The sequence below is a fragment of the Lagopus leucura genome, unplaced genomic scaffold, assembly GCF_019238085.1.
Source record: "Lagopus leucura isolate 7727_CA_CO unplaced genomic scaffold, USGS_WTPT01 Super-Scaffold_73, whole genome shotgun sequence".
In the NCBI taxonomy this organism is placed as follows: Eukaryota; Metazoa; Chordata; class Aves; order Galliformes; family Phasianidae; genus Lagopus; species Lagopus leucura.
Window position 1 is genome coordinate 21,810,684 of NW_024962252.1, and position 25,032 is coordinate 21,835,715.

The 25,032-nt window shown below is 45.3% G+C and overlaps 2 protein-coding genes across 3 annotated transcripts in view; one reads left to right on the top strand and one right to left on the bottom strand.

Moving 5' to 3' along the window:
• SMAP1 (small ArfGAP 1) overlaps positions 1–1,155 on the top strand; it is a 94,176-nt gene extending 93,021 nt beyond the window's left edge. For both annotated transcript variants that reach the window (XM_042887031.1, XM_042887038.1), the window contains one exon: positions 181–1,155. In XM_042887031.1, the coding sequence (XP_042742965.1) occupies positions 181–315 (135 nt within the window). In that variant the 3' untranslated portion in view covers positions 316–1,155. The remainder of the gene's footprint in view (positions 1–180) is intronic.
• Positions 746–22,668, bottom strand: B3GAT2 (beta-1,3-glucuronyltransferase 2). Its single transcript, XM_042887051.1, has 4 exons — positions 22,071–22,668; positions 9,683–9,827; positions 1,798–1,946; positions 746–1,723 (listed from the first exon to the last, which is right to left on the bottom strand). The coding sequence occupies exons 1-4, from the start codon at positions 22,632–22,634 to the stop codon at positions 1,637–1,639; spliced, it is 945 nt and encodes a 314-aa protein (XP_042742985.1). The 5' UTR covers positions 22,635–22,668; the 3' UTR covers positions 746–1,636.
• Positions 22,669–25,032: the final 2,364 nt, after the last annotated feature.

The window sequence follows — 25,032 nt, forward strand, 5'->3', positions numbered from 1 at the left end:
TGAAAAATATTTAGATGCTTTCCTAGAGTCAGTATTTTTATTTAATGAGAAATACTAGTTTTAGGACAGTATCTTTTAACTGATTTAGCAACTGATTTGCTGGTTTAGGAGGTAGTACTGCTTTTTGGCTAACTGTTGCCTCTCAGCTCCAGTCTCACTGGACTCTTGTATGCTTCACAGATGAATCAGCAGATGGCTGGAATGAACCTCAGCAGCTCCAGCAATGTGATGGGCTTTGGGCAGCCCCCCAGCACAGTGGCGGGATGGACTGGAAGCTCCTCGGGTCAGACTCTCAGCACACAACTGTGGAAATGAACGTTGCAATAGAAGTTTCACCCAGAAGAGCCACCTAACATTCCTTGTCCAGATGCATTTACTTCTGCTGTTCTCTCCATGGACATACTTTTTCTTTTTCCCAGGCTGTTCAGATTAAGAATATAACTGACTGACCGTGTTGTGGTCTGTATTGATTTAAATTTGATGTAGTGAAAAGCAGATCAAGAACACATTTATATATCACTGGCAATGTTTTCATACAATGCATATGATTTCATAGACCATGTATTTAAGAAGCTGCTTAACCATGTATTGTTTTTTTCCCCTCAAAATTCTAGATCAAATGGTTTGCATTTAAGGGACGTAGCTATCATGTTAGTAATATCCAAAAATATAAACCCCGATCCCCCCCAAAATTACCCAGTAATCCTGTAGAAGGTACTGTATGAACAAATATTTAATCATATATAAATAGAATGTAAATGTATCACAGCAATGTTTTCTAGTGTATCAAACAAATTTTGTTTCATCATGCATTTCACTGTGACGTTATTATGGTGTGCATAACAGGGAATGTGATCATTGAAAGGAAGATAAACCTGGATGTTACTCTAGTCCTACAAATTAATAGTCTATTCTTTTAAAAATGAGCATTTGATCCATTTGAGTTTCCTGTGCTAAAGCACCCAAGCGGGCTCACGAGGCAAGTATGCAGTATTAATGCTGAGAACTGGTATGCATACAAGGTAACTTGGTGTGAACAGATCCATCTTTCCTTGCAGAAATATCCAGGTTTATGACAGTGATTGTGTTTACATTTTATGGTGCCTCATAATGATAAAATGTTATTTCCCTATATTAAAAAGATGAATCCGTAAATGATTGTGGGTTTTTATTTCATTATTGCATAACTATTTGACAGCTATTTCTTTAAGTCTGATTTTAATGAAGAAAAGCATTTGGAGGATCTATTTATGCAAATATTTAGATCAACAGTTCATGATTTAAAATCAGTTTATAATTATACCACTAAGCTGGATAAATACAAAAACTGAATGATGATTTTGACAATATTCCATTGCAGTCATGTTTCGATTGATCGATCGATTGTTTTTACTATGTGGAAACAGCCTTACAGCAAAGGTAAGTGTCAGTTTATTAAGATGAGTTCAGAAGTGCATGCAAACAAGTTAGAACAAAGCACACCCATTTGATTTGCCTAACAGAATATCTGACAACTTTCTTTTGTTTCCACAGAAGTCCACCGGGTGACCAAAAATCCTCACACCTGTAGGCTGCTACAGGGGCTGAATTGGAGCACTTTCCAAACGCATCCGCTGTACTGTGACTCGTCTCAGGATCATACCTCAATGTTGACTGTGTCCAGATGATATTTTGGCTCATTAGCTAGATTGACTTTTTCTGTTCGTGTGTGCCACACGAGAACCTATCAAATAACACTTTGTTAGTACGGTCATCTACAAAGACCATTGAGAGCCTTTTTAGAAAATAAATGGGTACCTTTGTGCAGTTGTTTGCTTTTGGCTCCAGTTCCTCCACTGTTGTTATCTGTTTCAGAAAATCAGATTCTTGCATTCCTGGCTGAGAACCGCGACGCTTGAATACGGCCTTTGGATGTGACAGAATCACCTGAAGGCTCACAGCAAATCCTTGAAGAAAGGAAGAATAAAATGGTTAAGAAAAAACACAGGTTTTTTGTAGGCAAGTTACACTTAACCTACAAAACACCACGCATCTTTTAAAAATGTTGTAAGATTGGTTATATGAGTAGACAGTGTTTGGCAGGATAGGACAGCCCGCATTCTTTTCTTTTACTGTGAAGATGCACTCAGATTTTCAACAGTTCATCAATTTCCTGTCATAAAGAGAATTTTCCTTTCTCCTAGTTAAGAAATGAAACTGAATTTTAACTAAAATAAAATGTACGGAATCCACACTGAAAAAGTATTTCTTGGTTTGAGGGTGAGAATCAGAAAAAAAGGATTAGAATGTTACTTAGACAAAGCAACTGTTGTCTTTAGAGATTTTTAACATTACTGATGGAAGACAATTCATGCATGGTGTATGTTGGCCTTCTACACCCTGTGGCTACTGGGGACTTCTGAACCATTCATCTAAATGGCCACCTGCAGGACAGTCTGTAGCTGATCCAGGTGTTGCGCAGCACTATCAGAGGATCTCATCAGTGCTTGTTTGCAATGCATTCTCCCTAATAACATACATTAGGTCCCTCAAAGGGAGCTAAATTGAGAAATCAGTGATTTGAACAAGCTCACCCTTTCTGAAGCAGCTCTTGTGAATCTTCAATTTGCCACTGGTTATAGAAATTTGAAGTTGTTACTCAGCAGGATTCAGTCACGTGTAAACTTCTTTAAGGATGACTCAAAAGTCAGCCTGATAAACTTGTGAAGGAAAATTACGTTTGTATAGCCTTGTGTCTAAGAGCAGGTCTACCAAATAAATGGTGTTTTGTCAGTTCACAGTGGTTCCAGCTGTCCCTTTGCAACAGTTTTGACATCTGTTCCGGAAAACTGCAAGAGTACTTAATTCTGAAGCCAGTATTAAGATTTTTCTAATTAAAAACTTAAAAAAAGAGCGTAACTTCCTCTAATAGAGTGCTGGCTGCCCCACCTGTTAGAAGCAGTGCTGCACCCAGCAGTTCTCTGTTAGGCACTGGAATGGGCTGCCCAGGGAGGTTGTGGAGTCACCAATCCTGGAGGTGATCAAGGAACATTTGGACATCGTGTTGAGAGACACGGTTTAGCGAGAACTATTGGTGACTGATGGATGGTTGGACTGGGTGATCCTGTGGGCCTTTTCCAACCTTGGAGACTGTATGATTCTATTCTATGATGGTTCTGTTATTGGCTGGCCTTAGCAGGGGCCAGCAGGGAGAAGAATGACAGCAGATTTGGACTTCCCTTCCTCAGTGGGGGTCGTCTTCAGCAGACTACAGGCCCTCAATGCTGTCTAGGTCTTTGTCACATGGCTGTGAGGGGCACAATGTGGGTTCCAAAAATCCTCCCTTTTTCAGGCACGGAATAAAGTCAAATTATTAAGCTGTTGTACATAAGGACATGGAGTACTGCATACTGACTGGCCTGAGGTTTGTTGCTGTAATCAGTGGTCATGCATTCTTTATGTATCGTTAGGGTTTTCAATAAGTAGCAACTTGAAAAAAAAAAGAAGTTCAAGGATACCTCTCCCATTGGCTATCTGTTTTTTCAGCACTGCTTTACAACTGCTTCAGTTTCACATATTGACGTATTTATGTAGATAAACTTTCAAAGCACTTGAATGAAAACCATCTTCTAGTGCCAACTTCTAGTTCACTTTATCACAGGCAGAACATTATGGCATCAAAAAGAGGTGAGATGGTGCAGGGCTAACCATAGTAGCACTAGTTACTTCCCCTAGCACATAATTATCCCATGGTAATAGGCCAGTGACAATAGCTAATTTCACATAATTCCTTGGTGGAAGTAACATCTCCAGTATAGCATAAGCAGACAGTGCTACACACACTATTTCTACAAAGTCATGCTAAGCTTAATCACATGAAATACCACAGGACAAGTTTATAGCCACAGTATAACACGCTGTTTTGCTGTTTCTGTTTGATGCAAAGCCGTAAATGAAATCTAATTGGCTGATGAGCCACCTCGATAAGAATGAATTTGTTGGAGGATGAGGCATCTGGAAGACACAGCAAAGATTACATCCGTGTTGCTTTCTCTGGAACCTGTTAATTCACACTTTGTCTTGGATTAACAGCTTCTGTTAAATGATGGAAACATTTTTCTTCACCCAGTTAGACAGCCTTTCAAGATTTAGTTGCCGCGATTAATAGCTTTGCCTCCTGAATGCTCCAGATAGCATAGTAGCTGAAGGCAAGCCAGAAACTTCAGTTTTTATCATTTCCAGAGTGAATAAATGCTAGAGCTTAGTGCTGATGGTGACACAGATATGCTGGTTCCCATGCAGTTTAAGATACTGCCTTTGACTTGTTAACCATACATGAAGTCTGATGATCTTGAAGTCTGCTTCCTTCCTCTTCAGGTAACGTACCATTTGAGTTCAGTGCCGTAGAGGTGCTCAGCCACATGTTTTCATATGTCAGAACAGAGAACTCTGCTGACAATTAATTTACCGTGAAAGAGACTCCCTATGTTAAACCCAGCAATCTCTGAAGAAGTTCTTACATCCTTTGATGTTGGGGGGGGGCTTTGAGTTTATCATCTGCCACAGCCAATCAAGATTTCTTTGTACTTCCATTCTGCAGCTTTTTCAGACAAAATATGCCATGTTTTCTGGTGTATTAATAGACAGCTTCTTTTCTGAGAAGAATCATGAGAAAGATGAGATGTAACACAGATGGCATACTACTGCAAAATCCAAGGATCAGGTGGTTGCTTGGGCCCTAGCAGAGGGACTCAGAGAACTATGAATGACTCCAAAATGTGCTTGCCCAGTGATTCACAGGTACAGATTAATCTGTACACCTGAAGCAGCTCCTGGAATGCTAATATAAAGCACACATCTCTTTTCCTTGAACAGTCCTGATGTTATGAGATTCATGATCCAACTAGTTCTCATGGGTGGTAAAAAAAGTAACAATTCTTGCACAGGGAACAAGCCATAAGTAAATCGATAAGCATCGCAGAAGATTTAAAATCAGGTCTATAATAAACAACACAGTGCACTCACTTCAACTGCCCAAGTGGCTGCTGATAACCTGAAAATTTTTGTTTCTATGTGTGACATTCCATTGAGATTTTTCAAATTCTCCAAAAGCCTACAAGTGTTCTTGTTATGGGCTGCATTCCTTCAGATATCAGAGTGTAATGGCAGATTAGAGCTCGTATCTGCATCAGGCTGTCTAGGTCCAGAATCTGTCTAAAGGAGTTCCTGTACGTTCTTGTAGACACTTCAAGTATTCGCAGAGCTTGTGGTTAAGACAAGCACAGGAGGCTGACTTCAGCTGGGAACTAGGAGCAAACTCCCCCCCTCTACCATAAGGGCAGAGCAAATCTGAGACCAACTCACAAGACTGAAAGTGTGCAAGACTATGGGGCCGGATGGCACGCATCCCAGCAACCTAAGGGAGCTGGCTGAGCTGGTTGTCAAGCTGCTCTTCATCTTATCTGAAAAGTCGTAGCTGTCAGGCAAAATCCCTGGGGACTGGAAAATGGGAAACAACACTCCCATTTACAAGGTAAACACCTTGGTCAGGCTGGATGCAGCCCTGAGCAATGCAATCCAGTACTTGATCTAGCGCTTGGCAGCCCTAGCTGTGGCAGGGGGTTGGAGCTTGATGGTCCTACAGGTCCCTTCCAACCCAAACCATTCATGATCCTAAGAACTTATCTGGCCATATACGGTATGTATAGTGTATTTTTAACCAAACAAACAACAAAAACAACTGTTGCTTAAAGTTACTCATCTTCCATCCGCTCACCTTCTCAGGTAGTTCTACATCAAGGCTACCAACTATTGTTGATTCCATTTCCTTTACTATGGCACTCCCATAAAAAGGGGATTGAGCTGGGGTCTGTCACGTTAATTTTTAGTCAGCCTACTATTATTAAGAGCACCTTGGCTAGAGTCACCAGGAAAAAAAATGCTTCACTGCTATCCCAGTCAGATTCTGATCAGTCTATGACAGAAACACCAGTGACAAAAGGTATCTTGGGGTATGTTTTGCTTAGATCAAAGTGAGACCTGCCCGTAGCGATGATTCATTGCCATACTTCTTACTTTCTGACATGGTAGTATAACAAACTTTTTTTTTTTTTTAAAACTAGCTTTCCTCAGTTCACGTTTAACCCATATTTTAATAATACTTTTAAAGCCTTAGGACTGCACATCTGAATAGACAGTTTGTTTCCCTTTCTAACCTTTGGGCAATGTTTGTCTGTATCTTAAAGAACATTTTCTTAAATGAATTTCTTTGTGTTATACAAGAGCCCAACTCCTATTACTTTCATGTAATGGATACAGAATTTGCTTAGCTCTGTTTAATAAAATATTATCATAGCCTAGCTAAAAGCACCAATAATATTTATTGCAGAATCCAGCCAAGTGCTGTTTTTACTGAGAACTACAAAAACATTTCTTCAGCAGATCTAGGTAATATGTTTCCAAAGCAATAAGTAAAGTTGAATTTCAACCAAAAAGAAATATCATTTACCATTCTCTTAAAAACAAATAAATAGGTAGGTAGAATTTACCTTAGAAGTTCAAAAATAGTTTTGACTTTGCTGCCACACCAACCTCCCTACTTAAGGTTTGTGTTTTATATAACTGAAGACGCTCCTTAAATCAGCTGCAGAGGATGCACAGAGATGAGACAACAGCTCATGCTGCAGATGCTGAGCCCTGCTTGCTGCGGCCAGAACTGAAAACACAGACACACACAGCCCTGGTACTCAGACTTGAGCAAGGAAACATTTAACTGTGTTGTGGAAAACAAGGGGTGCTTGTGGTACCACAGAGTTCTGGGGACGAGTCAGACTCTCACAGGAGGCGAGAGCAAAATGCAGCTCCATCCTATTCCCCCCGCTCTCCCTTGCTTCTGGTGTGCAGAGCCAAGAGGAACAACAACCAAATAATTATTTACTCCCCTTCCTCCTCTTCTGAGTGTGCACTCAGATGTCTGTTTTCCAGGCAAACTGTTCATTTTCTCCTCCTTCCCCTTGGCCCCATACCCTCAGCCGCACTCCCTCTGCTCTAAAATCCAAATGCTCTCAACACATTTGCAGTCATTTCTTACCCCCTTTTCCTACTCGCTCAAACTCAGTGTTATGTTTTGCTTACAACACCCAATTCTCTTTCTCTTTTCCTCCCTTCCTCCTCACACTCTGCAAACCACCTACTGTTAAAACTCAGGCGGTACTTTAAAAACACCAGAACTCATCTGTATGCTCTGGTGGTTGCCTGACAATAAGGAACACAGGAAACAGCTACTCTGCTTTCTGAATGCAATTTAGCACTGGGGAATAACTGTGTCAGCCACAAAGTTCTAGAAAGAAATAAACTATGTTTTCTTCACTGATAAAATGTGACATTTCAAAGAAGAATCCAGAAGTTGGTTAGCAAGGGTCTCAGCTGATTCCCATGAAATCAGCAGAACTGCCCCATGTGATCGCCCCCCATGGGCGATATAAATTTGGCCGCATGCCTTCAAGTCTAGAATAAGAAGTTCATGTGCTTTCCCTTTTTACTGAAATAACGATATCAAAATGTAATTCAAATGTTTGTTTTATTTGTTGGACTAATAAAGTTCTCTCCAAAGCAGCACCTTCTTATTTGTGATTCTACACTGATTTCTGATACTTTCAGCCCTTGTACCTCTGTCTCCATAGTCCCTTCCAAGACCTCTGCAGGTACAGGAGCAGGTAATGCTCACAGAGCTGCCTCTCCCATGAGCCAGTGTTGCAGCAGCAACTACAAACTGTAAGCAAAGATGACATGAGCTTTCCTCACATCTCCTCCGATGAGGGTTTGTCCCTTGCCTAATGTAGCATAATGGCTTTTTGTCTGCTGCTAATAAATTATGAACCGTGCTATCATCCTTATAATGCCTTTCTGCAGCACAGGATATGTATCTATAATCCACATGCAGACTATTCTCACAGAAGCATGATCGTAGGGACAGGCAGAATTCAATCTCCCCCCAAGGACTACCTCTACCTCTATGCCCCAATGCTCTCATGCCAGGAATACCAGTAACCTGAATGGTTTCTATGATGTAGAAAAATTCACCTGTTGATACTTCACCACTTTTCATGGAACGCCTCAATCCATTAAAAAAGAAAACCCTCAAGCTCTGTCCTTTTTCCACTCCCAAGACATAAAGGTCTCAAAAAAATGAAAACTGCTGGCTAATTCTATCCCATTCTCGTTCCTGTATTTTTCCCCATCCCTCTTCTCCATGAATATCCAGGGACTGCTCCAAAAGTAATACCTCCTATTTTATTATGTTAGCCCACAGTGTGGGAGGCACATGTTGGTGCTATGGCAATAGAGGTTGAAACTTCCCACCAGTATTCTGTTCCACGTTGTTGCTGTGTGATGCGGCAAACACGGAATCTGACACAGAAGAGCCTACGAAGTAAAGGTGTGTCAATGAATTCCTCCATATGGAAAAATGGCACCCACTGACATTCATTGACGCCTGCTGAACATTTATGGAGACCAAACAGTCAATGAGACCACAGTGAGGAGGTGGGTGGTGCATTTCAGCAATGGTGACAGCAACATGAAAGACAAGCCACATTCTCAATGGCCATGCAGATGTTTGTGAGTGCAGCAAGCAGGCTCTTGTTCATCACTGGCCAAAATGCATAGCTAATGATAGTGACTATGTTGAAAAATACTGTTTCGCAGCAGAGAATTTACTTTATCTAACAGCATTATTGTGCTCTTTCTAGCTGCAGTTTTCAGCTCTTTCCTAGTTACAGTTTTCATGGAAATAAATAGGAGGCATTACTTTCAGAGCAACCTATTTCAAAACTGCTGAAGTGCTGCATCATACTGGGAAACCAACTGCTGCTGCACTAGAAATCAAAATTTGGCACAGCGATGATTCATGTGGCAGTTGTGAATATACAGGAAAGAGTGCCTAAGCATGGACTGACAGCAAGACAGAGCTGCATGGTGTGCCAGCTTCCCAGTGGAAGATTGATTAGATCAATTTTGAAGCTTTTCTGCCTTCTGCTACGCTATAGCTGTCAGTGATTTTTTTCCCCCTAAGCCCAGCATTTCATACTATATCCATCTACAGTTATCACCATCACTCCAAATAGCCAATAAAACAATGAATTATGTCATGATAAAGTAGCGTTTTACAACATGAGGTCTAAGAAGGGTCTCCATTTATACTGTCGGCTGTAGACGGATGACTCAAGGCAAGGCAAGGCTCCCTGCAAAAATTAACTGGATGAATTGATTTACAATTAACTCATTCCAGAAAAACAATTCATTCAACATAAAAGCCAAGTTGCCACATGCGATTACAAGCAAGTGAAAGTAAGCTGCACCATCACCAAGAAGCAACTTAATTAAATGAGGTGTGCAAACTAAGACTTCTAGGATATTTAATGCTATAGCACTATGAACAGCAGATACGCTTGAGAAGCTTTAAAATCTGCTTACACTGGGACCGCAGAATGGCCTGGGTTGAAAAGGACCGCAATGATCACCTAGTTTCAGCTCCCCCGCTATGTGCAGGGTCGCCAACCAGCAGACCAGGCTGCCCAGAACCACATCCAGCCTGGCCCTGAATGCCTCCAGGGATGTATGCTTCCACCCCGCTCACAAAAAAATGTAAGAATAGGCACGATGAGCTTTCTGTCATTCACACAGCATGAAGCTTAGCACTTACCGGCCATGTCGATGGCGAAGGGCCTGTCAGCTCTCCAGCCCGTGTACCACCCGACGACCTTGCCGTTCTCCACAACCGGGCGCTCGTACCGCCGTCCCCCGACCAGCCCCACAGGCCACACCGACACCTTACGGGTCGTGCGCATCTGCAAGAGGTGAGCAGAGCGTGATTTCCTGCACTATTCCTAGAAAGCTTTGCTGTAAGTGTTGGTGGGAAGCCTACGCGTTAATCCTCTGTAACAGTCATTTGAAAGCAACGGTTGCTTGCAGATTTGAGCCCAACAGGGTAAGCGTTTGGAGGCTGCAAAGGCCTACTCATTTCCTGTGAGAGCTCCAGCTCTCTTCCAGTAGGCACCTCCGCCCTACCAGAAATGCTCTATTCATGTTTTTATAAGAAATGTAAAGTCATGGAAAAAATGGTTCTTGCTTTCATGTTTGTTTTAAAGGTGTGTGGTGTTTGGCACTCTTTCAGTAAGTATATTTCTATAGATTGCTTATGTAGCATAGTAGCATGGTGAGATAGACTATTATAGGAATGATTAGCAAATGCACACTTCATTAAGACACGTACAGTTAAGAAACTGTGACACACAGCTCTCCCCCTGCCTGCACTACAGCAGATCTGTAAGAGAGGTTACATCTATTAAAGGCTCATGCAAAAAAAAAAAAAGTTTGGACCATGCCTTTAAACATTTACATGCTGTTTCAGAAAGAACTGCTGAGTTTCTATGGCATGGGCAGCGTGGGAGTTTGTTTCCAATGTAAGTAGAAGTAATCCTGTAAACGCTCATCTATCGTGGCCTCATCTATCCCACAGGAGATTGCAGAGAGTGGAAAATGACTCTTTAGCAACAAGTGTGTTGGACGGGGGCTCTTGGAATTCAGCACACTGGTTAGCAGCCCGATTTCTGCAGCGAAAGGGAAGGTAACACGACTTAAACACAGATGAGCTGCTCCGCGGTGCAGACTGAGGAGCCAGGCGCAGAATGGAGAGCACAAGCACTACAATTTGCCCGGCTGTACCTCACTGGTACACCTACTGTGCTTAAATATCACAGAATTGTAGGGGTTGGAAGGGACCTCCAGAGATCATCGAGTCCAACCCCCCTGCCAAAGCAGGTTCCCTACACCAGGTCGCACAGGTAGGCATCCAGATGGTTCTGGTTCTTTTTAAGCAAGTATCAAGCTATCCCACTGTAACACAGGCTTAATTTGATTGATTTTTAAAACAATCTCATCTTCTAGAGTAGTTGAGGCCTGTTCCTTAGGGAAATGCAATCCCCTTCTCCTCTCAAACACTCATCTTTGCAAAAACAAATACAATTTTACTTATTTGTAATGCACTCCCCTATAGATAGACGTTCAAGTGAAAGACAACCTTGGTTAAATATTAAACACTTGCCTCTCTTTCTGTCAAGGTGAAAGATTTATCATATGTATCATCTAAACTCCCAGGAGATCCACCAGAAGAAAAAAAAAAAACCCACAAAGAAAGCACTTCACTCTGAGACTCATTTTTAAGTTAGAAACATTAGCAGATTTTCAAGTGAACACAGGGAGCACATAAAATACATATTTAGAAATCAGCTGTGTATGCACACACAGAAGAGAGCTGTACACCTCCTCTCCTTCCAACTCTTTGTGCATCTTCTGTGTCCAAACCACTGACTGTTTTATTGCTCCTGCCTGCTTCAGATTATTTTTCCCATCTCTTCCACTCTTCCGTTTAGAAAATGCAGAATTAGCACTCAACTACTCAGATACAGAAATCAGTCAAACCTCACATAATCGTAGTGGTTGGAAGGAACCTCCGGAGAGCACCGAGTCCAACCCTAGATTCCCTAGAATAGGTTACATGGGAAAGCATCCATGTGGGTTCTGAATATCTCCAGGGAAGATATCGCCAGACTACACAACACCTCTGGGCAACTTATTCCAGTGCTCTGTCACCTTTACAAGTAAAGATGTTTTGCCTCAAGAATATACGGAACTTTCAGTTTGTGCTCACTGCCCTTTTTCCCATTACTGGGCAACACTGAAAAGAGCCTGACTGCATCTAGTTGACTGTCACCCATTAGATTTTTATAAGCAGTCTTCCCCTTGCAGTCTTCTCCAGGCCAAACAGTCCTAGGTCTCTCAGCCTTTCCTCATAAGGGAGATGCTCCAGGCCAATCATCACCTTTGTGACCCTCTGCTGGACTCCAGAACTTCCCATTCTTTCTTGAACTGAGGAGCCCAGCATTGGACACAGTACTCCAAATGTGGCCTCACCAGTCTGCCATGTTCTCTCAAGTGGCTAGAAACCTTTTCTACATTCCATTGACTTTCTTCTTCCATTTGAGTTTTTCCATGAGCTCCTTGCTCATCCATGTGGATCTCCTGCCACCTTTGCCTGATTTCTTACTGTTAGGGATGCACCAATCTTGAGTCTGGAGGAAGTGGTGCTTGAATGTCAGCCAACTCTCTTGGGCTTCCTTACTTCCAATGTTCCAACCCATGGAAGATCCCAACTCCAAGCAGATCCCTGAAGAGGTCAAATTTGGCTATCATGTTGTCCAGGGTTGCAATCCTACTCACTGCCTTGTTTCTTCAACGTAAGATGCTGAATTCCACTCTGTCAGGGTCAGTGCACCTTCATGATTTTACCTATTTTAATGATACATCCACACTGCAATTTTTTCTAATGGTGTATGGATATTAACATCCAAAGCCATGGGATATGGACATAAGGCATGATCCTGCTGGGCTTGTCTATACAGCCAACTTTCCAGTAGGTCTGCAGGGCATGATCAAGCCACACATCCTACTACACTAAGCTGGTGCTATCTGCAGGATGAACACAGATATCCCCTCACCTCTTATCTATCAGCACCAACACGTACTTGAGCATATGGCTGCAGGACCAACTTATCACTGTACTGATTTACAGTGCTCCAGCTGCTCTGTGCCAGCTGCCGGTTCGCACCCACAGCAAGCACAAAGTGCCCCCAGGTAAGCACAAGCATGCCCCCAGCTACACTAAGGCAGCTCATGCACAGTAAGCCCAAGCTCGGTCTTTTCCCACATTTGTGTAGCTATGCTGCAAACTGAGCCAGGTCACACAACACTTCTGTACTGGGTGAATACTGGCTACAGCATTCACACTAACAGAGCCAGAGAGATTTACATTAATATCTCACCTTACAAAGTGTGTAGCAAAACCTTGTTACTCCAGAGTATCTCACTGACCTCATGAAATCGGCACAAAATGACCCAAGAATTATTATAGCCTTGGGTCTGTCTCCGTGTCTGCAAGTTAAGCCAGTAAAGCCACCATACATCAGAAGAAAATAGGTAAACGTTTACAGAGCTCTTTATTTTGCCCTTGTGTTACTTTTCTTATTCTCACAGGTTCCATTTGTGGAGAATGAAATAAGCCTGTGTCAAGAATGCAACAATCCCTTTCAGTACAAACAGCCAGAGCACATCTAGACCACTATTTATGCTAATTCTGAAATACCTGGCAGCCTCAGGATGTGCTAGGCAGATGGAAGTGGGAATATTTCTTTCAATCTTCTGAGAATAGCATTATGCATTTAACATACTGATGCATTGTGGCTGTATTTATGTATGACTCTGTGAAAGCCATATTTGGATTAAAAGGTCAGCTTGCAGCTGGAATTTGGCACTATCAAACGAAAAGGTGATTCAGAAACATGCTAATTCTAAACAGCTTTGCTGCTGTGGGTTACGCAACTATTCAAATCCTATAAATGAAAACAGCTTCCTAAATTGCTCTTCTAGCTGTCATTTTAATGTAGCATCACATGCTCTCTTATCATTGAGTGCTTTTAAGTCCTGGCAGTGTACAAGAATGAGATTCATCGCACTTACAGGGAACTCTCTGTTAGTCAGGCATCTAGTTTATCCTAGTTCAACTTTGATAGTTAACGAGCAGAGATACAAATGTGCCAATGTGATTCATCCCACCTGGCTTAGACAGCTGCCTTAAGTTAGGATGAATCTCCTGGAAATGCTTTTTCCTATCCTTAATTTGGTTGGGACACAGACGAGAGTGATGTTCTGGGTGGGGGAAGGTGAGGAAACGGACACTAAGATGGTAGAATAAGCCAAAACGAAGCAGAGGAGAACTAGGAAGGAGTAGGCAAGGAAATGACAGAGCATTAACAACTGACAGCAGAAATCCCAATGAGGTGATGGGAACATGGCAGCAGATATAGTAGTAACACAGGAACTGCTAAAGAATAACAAGTGAAAATGCAGAAAATGTAGCTGAGTAATAGAAGAGATAGTGTTAAAAGCATTGCCAAAAAAAGCATCTCAGTCAATCAAGGAAAGCTACTTAATGGGATGTGCTGGACTGATGGATGGGTAAGATGTCAAGCCAATGAGAAAATAAAGAAGCCTTAGGGGAAAAAAGGTAAATGACAGAGAGAAGGAAGTAGACTCCTAGTTCTTTACAGTGAAAAGGCTTCAGTGCTGAAACAACCATCCTGGTGTTATTGCAGCCTGATGTTGATGCTTTTCTATTTGGGATTCAATGTTTCTAGCAAAGCAAATCTGACTGCTGCAAGCAGTAAGCACTGTTCTGTCCTCTACTGCTTCAGCCCTTGTGTGATACGTCCTGGTCCATCTTCAGGCTGTTGGAATGAATGGATCAAACTCCATTCCAGTGAGCTTCAAATACACCTATATGCAAAACTCCAATCTACTGCTATCAGAGAGGTAACATAGAGGTCCTCCAGCATAGCTCTCCCAGAAAATGAGTGCTACAGGTTACTTGAGCACAGCCAGCAACCCTATATGTTCTCAAAACAGGCATCATGCATTACTCTCAGGTCACATACAGCCAATTTTTGTTTCAACAAAACTTACACTGCCAGAAGGATAGCTCCTCTGCTCCCCATTCACTTAGGCACGAAATGGAGCTCCTACTCCTAACACTACTTCAAAGGGATACTGAGTCACAGAAAATCTGTGCCTGTGATGTTGTGCGGAAAGGACCTTCAAAAAGCAAGTTTGATATCAGTGAACTTGACTACAAAGGGTCTGTGCCTCCACTGGACAATGCACAGCAAGGGTCTGCAAAGCAGTCCCTCCCCTAGCCAGCCCTGCAGATGGGGAGATGGCACTTCAATATAACCTGACAGATATTTGTCTCGTCTGTTCTTGAACACCAGAAGCTCCACAGCCCTTACAGGTAATGAGACTCATTGCTTCATCATACCACTGGAAAGCTCTTCCTTTTACCTTTCCTCACGTTGCCTCCAATGGTTTTTACAGTCCACACCACATAGGGAAGACAGATTAACTTCCCCTCTCTCAAGCAACATTTTACACATTGGATACACTGATTAATGCTCCTAAATGACATCAGCATCCTTGGGTAAAATGTCAGCACTGCTTCACTACAGGAGAAAGCTGTACCACCCCTTAACAACTGCAGCAAGGAGCCAATCTCTGCACTGGGAAGACTTCCAAAACACAACACTTTCAGCTCTTCCACTTACAAATTCTTTTTCTTATCCTGTTTTCTGTCATTCCACTCAGTTGTGCTCTTGCATCGTGCAACACACCTCTAAAGAGCCACCGACGATTCATAATTAATTTCATAGCAACAGTATTAGTTTTGCAGGTAAAAAGGAGAAGATTGCTGTCAAAGTACAGAAATAGAGAGCGTTTGGTACCTTGTAATCCATAGCCCCTCACTTGAATAAATCCGGTTCAAATAACCTTTTTGGCACTGTTTCCTCTCATTTTTTAAGCCATGTCATTGTTTCTCTACCAGCATCTTCCAACGCAACCTTTTTAGCATAGGTATTACATGTCTATGTGCAAGGGGAATGTCAGTGTGCATTTAAAGTCTGCCATGTATTCTTAAATAATTTATATCCCAGAAAGGTATTTAATGCACTGCTAACTCTTATTTAGATCTTTTTTTATTATGAGGCAAATAACTAATGACAGCCAGCTAATATTTAATTCTGTCTGTGCTACTGAGTGTTATTTTTAAGACGATGGCAAAAATCTGATTTTCCAACAGAAAATCTCCGTGTTCTCAAAGAAAATTAGATTCACTTTTACTACTTTTAAATCTTTTGCATAACCATATCCATTAAAAACTACCTGGAAGTCAACTTTTACGTAAATGTCCTACCCTTAATCTGCTATATGAAGCTATCAAAGGAGCACAAACCTTTCCCTCGTTAAATTTGAAATAGGTAGGAAATACTCACCTCTTCTGTCTTTTCTGTGTTGCTTTCAAACTGTTTTACAAAGAAGATCATGGAAAAACTAAAGCAAAAGTTCCGTTTCCTACTGTTCACTCCTATAAAAGCCCTATCGAATGTGAGAAGTCTCCTCGCAAGAGGGAAAAAAGCCAACAGAACCCTCGGGGGAAAGAAAAGGAATCAAAAAACTATGTAGAACCTTCTGCTAATAGAGAAAGTCGTGAACAGAGTCAGAGATGCAGAAATTTTAATCCTTGCTTTCAAAATATTTTACTGAGATTTTTTGACAAATCAAACATCAGCGTCAGTTCTCACTTATGTTTCAACCAGAAACTATTTGAATCAGGAGGAGAAGCCTCCATTAGGTTTCTTTAATTGTTGTAACAGATCAAAAGTCCCTGGAATTTTTGGCGCTAGTTTAAGTCTATGAGTAAAGTAGCAAACAAAAACTGTCATCTCCCACATATATACAAAACCAAACCAATTTAAGCCATTAACAAAGAACAAACCATCTCCTGAAATGTGTATAAAATTCACTTTGAAAAGAGCTAGCACCTGCATTATCTAGGGGACAGAGGAGGTTCAGGTTAGATATTAGGAGGCAGTTTTTCACACAGAGGGTGGTGACGCACTGGAACAGGTTGCCCAAGGAGGCTGTGGATGCCCCATCCCTGGAGGCATTGAAGGCCAGGCTGCATGTGGCTCTGGGCAGCCTGGTCTGGTGGTTGGTGACCCTGCACACAGCAAGAGAGTTGAAACTACATGATCACTGAGGTCCTTTTCAATCCAGGCCATTCAATGATTCTATGAACTGAAGCAGCCCTGCCCCAGTAATGTAAAGCAGAAAACCACAGCATCACAGAGAGCCAGCAAGAAAGAAAGGAAGCCAATGCTGGCTGGCAGACACCTGTACTGGCCATCAGATGTCTGTGTAACACACAGTGTCTGCATATATATAGGTTCTGCTTTCACTAACAAGAATTTTTTCCAGCTGCAAACTGTTAGTAAGAGTTAGAATATCTGCTACCTTCATGCAAACATCCTGGGAGAATGAAAACATTTTCTTGCGTCCCTGCCCTTCATTCAGAACTACCCAAACAACTCTGCTCTATAGTGCCACTATGAGAATTATCAATATCTATTAGCAAAGAAGAAATCTTCATTATTTTTCATCTCTTCCTCGTGATTCGTTCCCATCTGGTTGATTTGAGGATGATCCTGCATGGACAACTTAGGCTTAGGTAGCATTATCATACTTTCTAAATACCAGAGATTTTGTGGTTAATTCAATGTTTGTTTAAACTACTACTGCGAAGAAGAACCCAGCTGACTGAGTCAGAGAACACTGATCAGATTCTCATATTTTCTGTGGCTCCGTGAACCTTGAATTATCTGTAAAAACATCCTCAAATTCAAGCTAAAAGGGTGGTGCTCTTTCTCCTCCCCTCCTTCCCTTCCAGCATGATAGTCAGGGCATCCTTGTGCAGGCAACAGATACAGCAATTTGAATTCTGCTCTCCAGCTCAGTGAGCAACTAGGCTAAATGCTGAGCTACTAAATAAAAGGATTTGTTTTTCCTTAGAAATGAGAATTAATGCTGTGATTTACTTTGAACTCCATTCTGCAGGGCTGTATTCAGAACACATAGTAGAGCGTGAGTTCCTCTAAAGGAACCCTCAGCTCACATTCAGGCATGACAGCAGTGCCATAGAATGGCTTGGATTGGAAGGGACCTCAAGGATCATGAAGCTCCAGCCCCCCGCAGCAGGCAGGGCTGCTGACCTTCACATTTAATACTGGACCAGGCTACCTGGGGCCCCATCCAACCTGGCCTTGAACACCTCCAGGGACAGGGCATCCACAGTCCCTCTGGGCAGCCTGTTCCAGTATCTGCTGTTCTGGCATTCTTTAGGCAGCTAGCGAACCCTGCTATGAAATCTCAGGCAGCAGTGACCAGAGGGCTAGGGGTGGCAGCGAGGGAGGTCATGGCTTTAAACATAAGCACTTTAATTTCAAATATATCTCACTTTAAGTGTCTGAGCAAAATGCAAGCAAAACTGGCAGACAGAACCCAAAGAGGAATCTGCAGAAGTCAGTGCATTTCTTAATACGACAAGCTCACCTTTTGGCACACTGAAGACATTTGCTAAGAATTTGGGGGAAGAGTTCAAGGCAGGGAAATTTCAACCATGTTTACCTGCAGTTCCCAGCGCTAGGGCTGGAGTCTTGTTTCTCACACCTCTCTAGGAAAGTGGAATGTGAGTCTTACCTAAATTTTCCTCCAGAATGTCTGAAAATATGAAATCAGCAGTTGCTAAGAATCAGTCACAATATTACAATAACTTGCATTCAGGAATAGGATGAAGCACAAAGGCAACAAACTATAACAGAGTCACTGCAAGAAGAATGACCTACAGTATAAAATAGAAGTTATGATGATTCATATAGAAACATCTGTAAAGCGTATCACGCACTGAATTGGGGATTTCAGGCCTCGCGGTGGCTTTGTTATGAATGCAGCTGAGGTTCAGCTGATAAAAGATGTTTTCAGAAAGTGGACTGCTGGTTTTGATGCAGACGGACACCTCCAGGCAAACGCATCATGTGTGAGCATGGAAAAAAATAAATCACTTCTGAGGTCTGCATCCCGAAAGAATAAATGACAAAACAATATGCCAGAACCAGCAGCACTGAACTAAAAGCATGATTTTTCACCTGAGCATCGTTATACTCTCAAATGGAAAGAGCTGGGAATAATTCAAAGGCCTCACTTCCATTCCTGCAACTATTTCTTGAGCTTTCCAAGGAATGTTGCAACCCTGGAACAACTGGTCCTTCCCCAAAGCTCTTGCAAGGAAGATGGGACCTCCCCAACAAAACACGCAGCTGAGCAGATGACCAATGCACTGGAACAGCAGAAGGACAACCCAGCCTCTCCACCATACTCTAAGAACTACTGCTAAACTTGCTCATCCCCTATCTAGTTTGACTTCCAGGACATAATCTTGCCAGCAAAAAACTAAGCTATACACATGATCCATTATATGTCCTACAAAAAAAAAAAAAACAAAACAAAACAAAACAACCCCACAAACATTTATAAAAGCAACAGAAAGCTCCAGTTTTATACCACAGACAGTGTTTCCCAGCATAACACCTCTGCACAGTTTTTTTTTTTCCTGTTTTCAATTCCCCTCATTTCCACATAAGACGCTGCATAGTTCACTCCCTATCAAATATAACACACTTATTCCTGTAAGTACCAGATAGGAGTACTTTGGACAAAGATCAGAATTTCCTCATTGAAAGCTCTCAGCAACGTGCCATGGCATCCTATGTCAAAACACACTCCTTTTTTTATTGTGCCCCTATTGCTCATACACCACTGCTCACAGCAAGCTCTGCTAAAAGGCTCTGCCTTTCACTGCAGCGCCAGGGAAACCCACAGCAGAGGAGCCGCCATGAACACAGTCTTACACTGGCATACAGCTCCCTGGCACATCTTCTGCCCTGCAGTAACATCCTCTGACTGCAGGAATTAGCAGCAAAATGCACACCTCTCACCCACCCTCATGTCCCTTAGCCTGTGGCACGACCTGCAGAGGGCTGCCCAGCCAGCAGAGGGCAGCGCTCCGACGAGAACCGAGAGCTCCTCTCTCCTTGTTCACATTCATGCTGCTCCCCAAGTAGGTGAGAGATGACCAGATGTGGGATTAGGAAGTTGCAGAGCTGGAGGATGGCTCCTGGTACAGTACCATATAACAGGCAGAGAAAACCTCCCTCTCAGGCACCTTCAGAGCCACTTTCAGGCAGAATTACTACTGGATTCCTTCTGCATGCAACACATTCTGAAGTGCTCTCTTCGTGCTCGGAAAAGAGAAGCTCAGTTTACCCTCATAAATCAATCAATTCCTGAAGGAGAGAGCAGGATTTACTACAAAGCTGTCAAGTCAGAATCTGTAACCACAGAGGTTTTTTTGAACAAGAAATAAAATTTCAAGCAGTGCCTTTGCTAACAACAAGACTGCTATCTCCCTGCACATGCACTTCCCACTTGCTGTGAAGGCACATCCCTCCAGCAAACCCTGCCAGGGGACTTCCACTTAGCTCTGCCAGGTGGACGAGGTGCTCCCAGTGGGACTATTGGTGGCATCCCAGATACTGCTTTATACACACCAGTGACGCCAAAAAACAGCCATGGGAACAGTTGGTGGAATCTGAAGCAAAAGCTCCCTCTCTGCTCCCACACCGGAGCTTTACAGCTGCTACATCTCAAGGGAGAACTCACTCATGCACATGGGCCAGCCTGCAAACACAAGGCACAAAATAAACAGCTCTTCCCCACCAGCTAAACCTGGTGAAAGGGCAGTCTCAGGGGTGAGTGGCTGTGGGTGCAAGATCACCTGTGCTCCTGTGAGTGAGAGGCAGCATAAATCCTCTGCCACGCCTGTAATTCTTAAGGTTAGCACCCCACACGTTCATTCCTTTCCTTTGCTTTCATGCAAATGTGCCCTCACAGCCCAAAAAGGCAACTGCAACCCCAGCTACACCAAAAGAAGCATGGTCAACAGGCTGAGGGAAGGGATCCTGCCCCTCTGCTCTGCGCTGGTAAGACCTCACCTGGAGTGCTACACCCTGATGTGGAGTCCTCAGCACATGAGCACCTGTCAGGACACATCCAGAGGAGGGCCACAAAACTGATCTAAGGGATGAAACACCTCTTCTGCAAGGGCAGGCTGAGAGAGCTGGGGCTGTTCATCCTGGAGAAGAGAAGGCTGTGGGGAGACCTGAGAGCAGCCTTTCAGTACCTGAAGCAAGGCTATAAGAAAGAAGGGGACAGACTTCTAAGCAGCCTGTTGCAACAGGAGTGGGGAAATGGTTTCAAACTAAAAGAGGGGATACATAAACTGAATATAAGGAAAAGGTTTTTTCTGGTAAGTGCAGTGAAGCACAGGAACAGATTGCCCAGATAAGTGGTGGATGCCCCACCCCTGGAGACATTCACGGTCAGGCTGAACACAGCTCTGAACAACTTGATCTAACTGTGGATGTTACTGCTCACTGCAGGGGAGCTGCACTGTGTGACCCTTATGGGTTCATTCCAACTCAAACCATTCTTAATGCATTTTCTGTATCAATTTACAGAGCCCCTTAGGAAGCATCAGGGTAGTTTGTATCTTCGAGCAGAAACGGACGCTTCCACCCATGGAGGTCTGGGACATTACAATACCCTCAGCACAGCCACGAGACTTTCAGGACATCACTCACAACAAGAACTGTGTCTCCAGGACAAGGTCCTCAAACTGGCAGCAACAGTGCTGAATGCCAAACTGAGAAAGAAAGTGGGGCACCCTGCTCAGAAGGACCGCACAACTGCCAGCATGACGAAAACAGGAACAGATGCACTACCACCTAAACACGAGCAAACAAAAGCAATTCTTCTAAAACAACCAGCTCTAGGGAATTTAGTGCGTTGTCCTAAGGCATCTAAAGAACCCTTGTGACTCCCAAGCATAGCAGTTCCCCTCAGCGAGGGACGCGGGTCACCAACAGCCTCATGCTCCCATCTGCCCGTCGACCCTGCTGCGTCCCTGCCGAGGTTACACCCCCAACAGTCATCTTCCGCTGCTGGTGGCCCACTCATCGTACAGCCTTCCTCCCTGCCGAGGGGGGCCACAAAGAGAGCAGAGAGCCTCACTTACTGGAGTGCCTCAGCACAGGGCTGAAGTAAAGACAACAGCGCGTCCCCGCACCGAGGGACTGCTGGAAGGCTGCTCGCTCGCTGCGGGAGCGATCCGATCCGCCGCTTCTAGGAAGCAAGGGCTTCGCGCATCCCGGGCGGCTCCACGAGGAGCCACGAAACAGCGGCCGGGGCGTCACCTGAAGGAACGCGGGGCTCAGCCTGGAACAACCGGGGCGGTCAGGGTGGTCCGTGGCGGCTCTCACTCGTTACATAATCCCCAAACCCGCCTCGCTCGGCAGGGAAACGGGAAAGCCGTCACAAGTGCGCAGGGCTGCGGGGAACCCCGGCAAGGCGCCGCATCCCGGCGGGGCGGGGACCGGGGATGCGGCGGGGCGCCCGCCCGGACCGAACTCGGGCGCCGGAGGGAAGCGCCGACGGCCGGCGCTTAGGGGAGCCCGCGGCCCGTCCGCACGCACCTCGTGGAAGAGCTCCAGGCTGTAGGTGTTGTCGTCGTCGGCGAAGAAGAGCACGCCAGGCTGAGGGGCCGGCAGGTGCTGGTGCCGCTGCCTCAGCCAGGCCAGGGCGGCGTTGCGCTGCTCGGTGGCGCGGGGCAGCCCAGGCCGTTTGTAGCGGCGCGGCGTGGGGACGTGTAGGTGCGTGCAGGGCAGCCCGGCGTCCGCCACGAAGCGGCTCACCAGCTCGCTGCGCGTCGCCGCGTCCTCCACCAGGATCCAGTGGAGCCGCGCCACCTGCCGGAGGGTGTTGGCCAGCCGGGTCAGCTCGGCCTTCTGCACCGGGCGGCTGTACGTGGGCGTGATGGCATAGATGGTGGGCAGCGCGGCCTCGGGGCGCCGCGGTGAGGACGCCCGCTCCGTCGCCGGCCGGGACCCTCCGCCGCCGCTGCCGCCGCCGCTCTCTCCGCCGCGGGGTCCCGGCGCGGGCGTCGGCGCCCTGCTGCTGTCGATGTCCAGCACGATGACGACGACGAGCACCCAGGGCAGCAGCAGAAGGAAGCGGCTGAGGAGCAGCGCCTTCTTCATGCTGCCCCGCCGCGCCGCAACGTCCCTCAGCGCCGCCCCATGGACGGGCGCGGGGCCACCGCTCCGCCTCGCCCCGCGCGGGGCACCGCCGCCGCCCGCCTCTATCCCGCCAGCGGCCGCGCTCCCTCCTCCTCCTCTTCCTCCTCCTCCCTCGGCATGGCCGGGGGGGCTCTGGGGAGCGGCCGCTTCGCTCCCCGCCGCTTCCCCTGGCGGCGCGGAGGCGGGAGGCGGGCGGAGGGAGGGTCCCCGCGGGCGGCTCCGGGGGTCCCGCCCCGCTCCGCTCCGCTCCGGGCTGCCCGCCGCTCCATCCCGCCCCGACGGCCCCGGGTGTTCGCAGCGCTCACCTTCGCCCGCGCGAACCCGCCCCGTTATTCTGTTTTTTATTCCCAGAGGAGGAATATTTCGAAGCGCTGCAGAAGTGCGAAGTTGTAAATATCCGCGTGTCTGGGGCTCTGGCTGCCTCCCTCCGCTCCGCCGCCACCTGGAAGAGCGGCACCGGGAGCCCCGCGCGCACCTCCCTTTCCCGGATCGCCGTCCCGAGCACCGCTGCTTCTCTGGGATCAGAATGGCGTGAGAGCTCCTTTCAAAAGCATTAATGCGTGAGGATTTGATAGTAACGCACTTGCCTTTGCCTTGCTTGGGAGAAAGCATTCATTAACTGTTATGCCGCGCGTGGAATGCGCGTGTCAGACCAAAGCTTTCTCACCGAGGAAGTTTCCAATGCATTCTGAGCACTCTGCTGCCATAGCTAAAGAGCTGCGCGCAACTCGAACCGAGCACCTGAGTGTTGCACGACAACACAGAGGCACGGCGCTGGTATTTACCAATTTCCGAGTTCTCTTTCATTCACTGAGTAAAACATTCACCCTTTCATAAGACTGAATCGTGAGCTCGCCAACCCGGGGACTGTTCGGGTTCAGAAACAGGCTGATTTGTCACTGAATATTAGGTATTAGGGAATGGTGTGGGTTAGAGACGTTGATCACATCTTCGCACTGCCTCCTTCTCTTAAGCTGCTCCTTTCCTTTCTGCTCTGTGCACATCCTTCACATCGGCACGTGTGTAACAGCCACAGACAGAGCAGCACATCTATCTCTCATACCCATGGAGTGATCCATTTGTTATTCAGAAGGACGTATGAACCCACAGGGCTCACACACACAAAGGGCGCTGATGTGACATAACGTAGGCTGAAATCCGTGTGAAAGTGAGGGTGGCACACAACCATGCACTATCTCAATCAGGGAACATCTGTGTGGCTGAGAGGTAATGGGAGTTAGCGTGTTTGGTGGGGAGATGGAGGGGTCGCTGTGTGATTTACGGAGCAACACAGCACAGTGCAGCCAGCATAAATAGTTCAATATATCCGAATCAAAACCACCTCAGACATGAAATTACAGTTGCCCGTGTTGTTCTGATGCATTTTATCTAAAGGACAAAAATCTAAATACCATCTTTCCCCAGTGACTGAGCATACCCTTGTTTTCTCATTTGCTCAAATGTCTCGTTTACAGAGAGAGATCATTTAAGTAACACAGTGTATGTATCGAAGCTACATACCAGTGAGCTGCTGTTTGTTCTCATTTGGAAAAGTTAATCCAAAGCCAGGAACTGTTTGATATGGCGTCAGCATCCCAAAAACCTACTGAGGCAGAACATAGGAAGTGAAGGTGACGAATGGATGTGTGTAACTGATGTTCTTCACAGGGCGTGTAGGTTCTTCCCAGTTCAGCCAGAAATACTGTCTTTGGTGGACTTCATATATGCACTCAGAACTTAGGCTCGCAGGAATGTGTAATGGTTAGTGGCTATAAGCCTGAGTGGAGGTAGCAGTAAGAACAGATAAGTGTGATTGCGGTGGTTAGGAAGTAGCGCGGGCATCCACTCAGCACCAGGGAGATTCACAGTGTCACAGAATGGCCAGGGTTGGAAGGGACCTCAAGCATCATGAATCTCCAACCCCCCTGCCACATGCAGGGCCACCAACCTCCACATTTAATACCAGACCAGGCTGCCCAGGGCCCCATCCAACCTGGCCTTGAACGCCTCCAGGGACAGGGCATCCACAACCTCTCTGGGCAGCCTGTTCCAGCACCTCACTACTCTCTCTGTAAATAATTTCCCCCTGACATCCAACCTAAACCTTCCCTCCCTCAACTTCAAACCATTTCCCCTTGTCCTGCTGTTATCTACCCTTTCCAAGAGTTGATTCCCCTCCTGTTTGTAGGCTCCATTTAGGTACTGAACGGCTGCAATGAGGTCACCCCGCAGCCTTCTTTTCTCCAGGCTGAACAAGCCCAGCTCCCTCAGCCTGTCTTCGTAGTTCATCAGATTCCTGATGAACTCTGTGATGTTCCCCCATCTCTCTCATTCTGTTGCTGAGAGCTGGCAGCTGTAT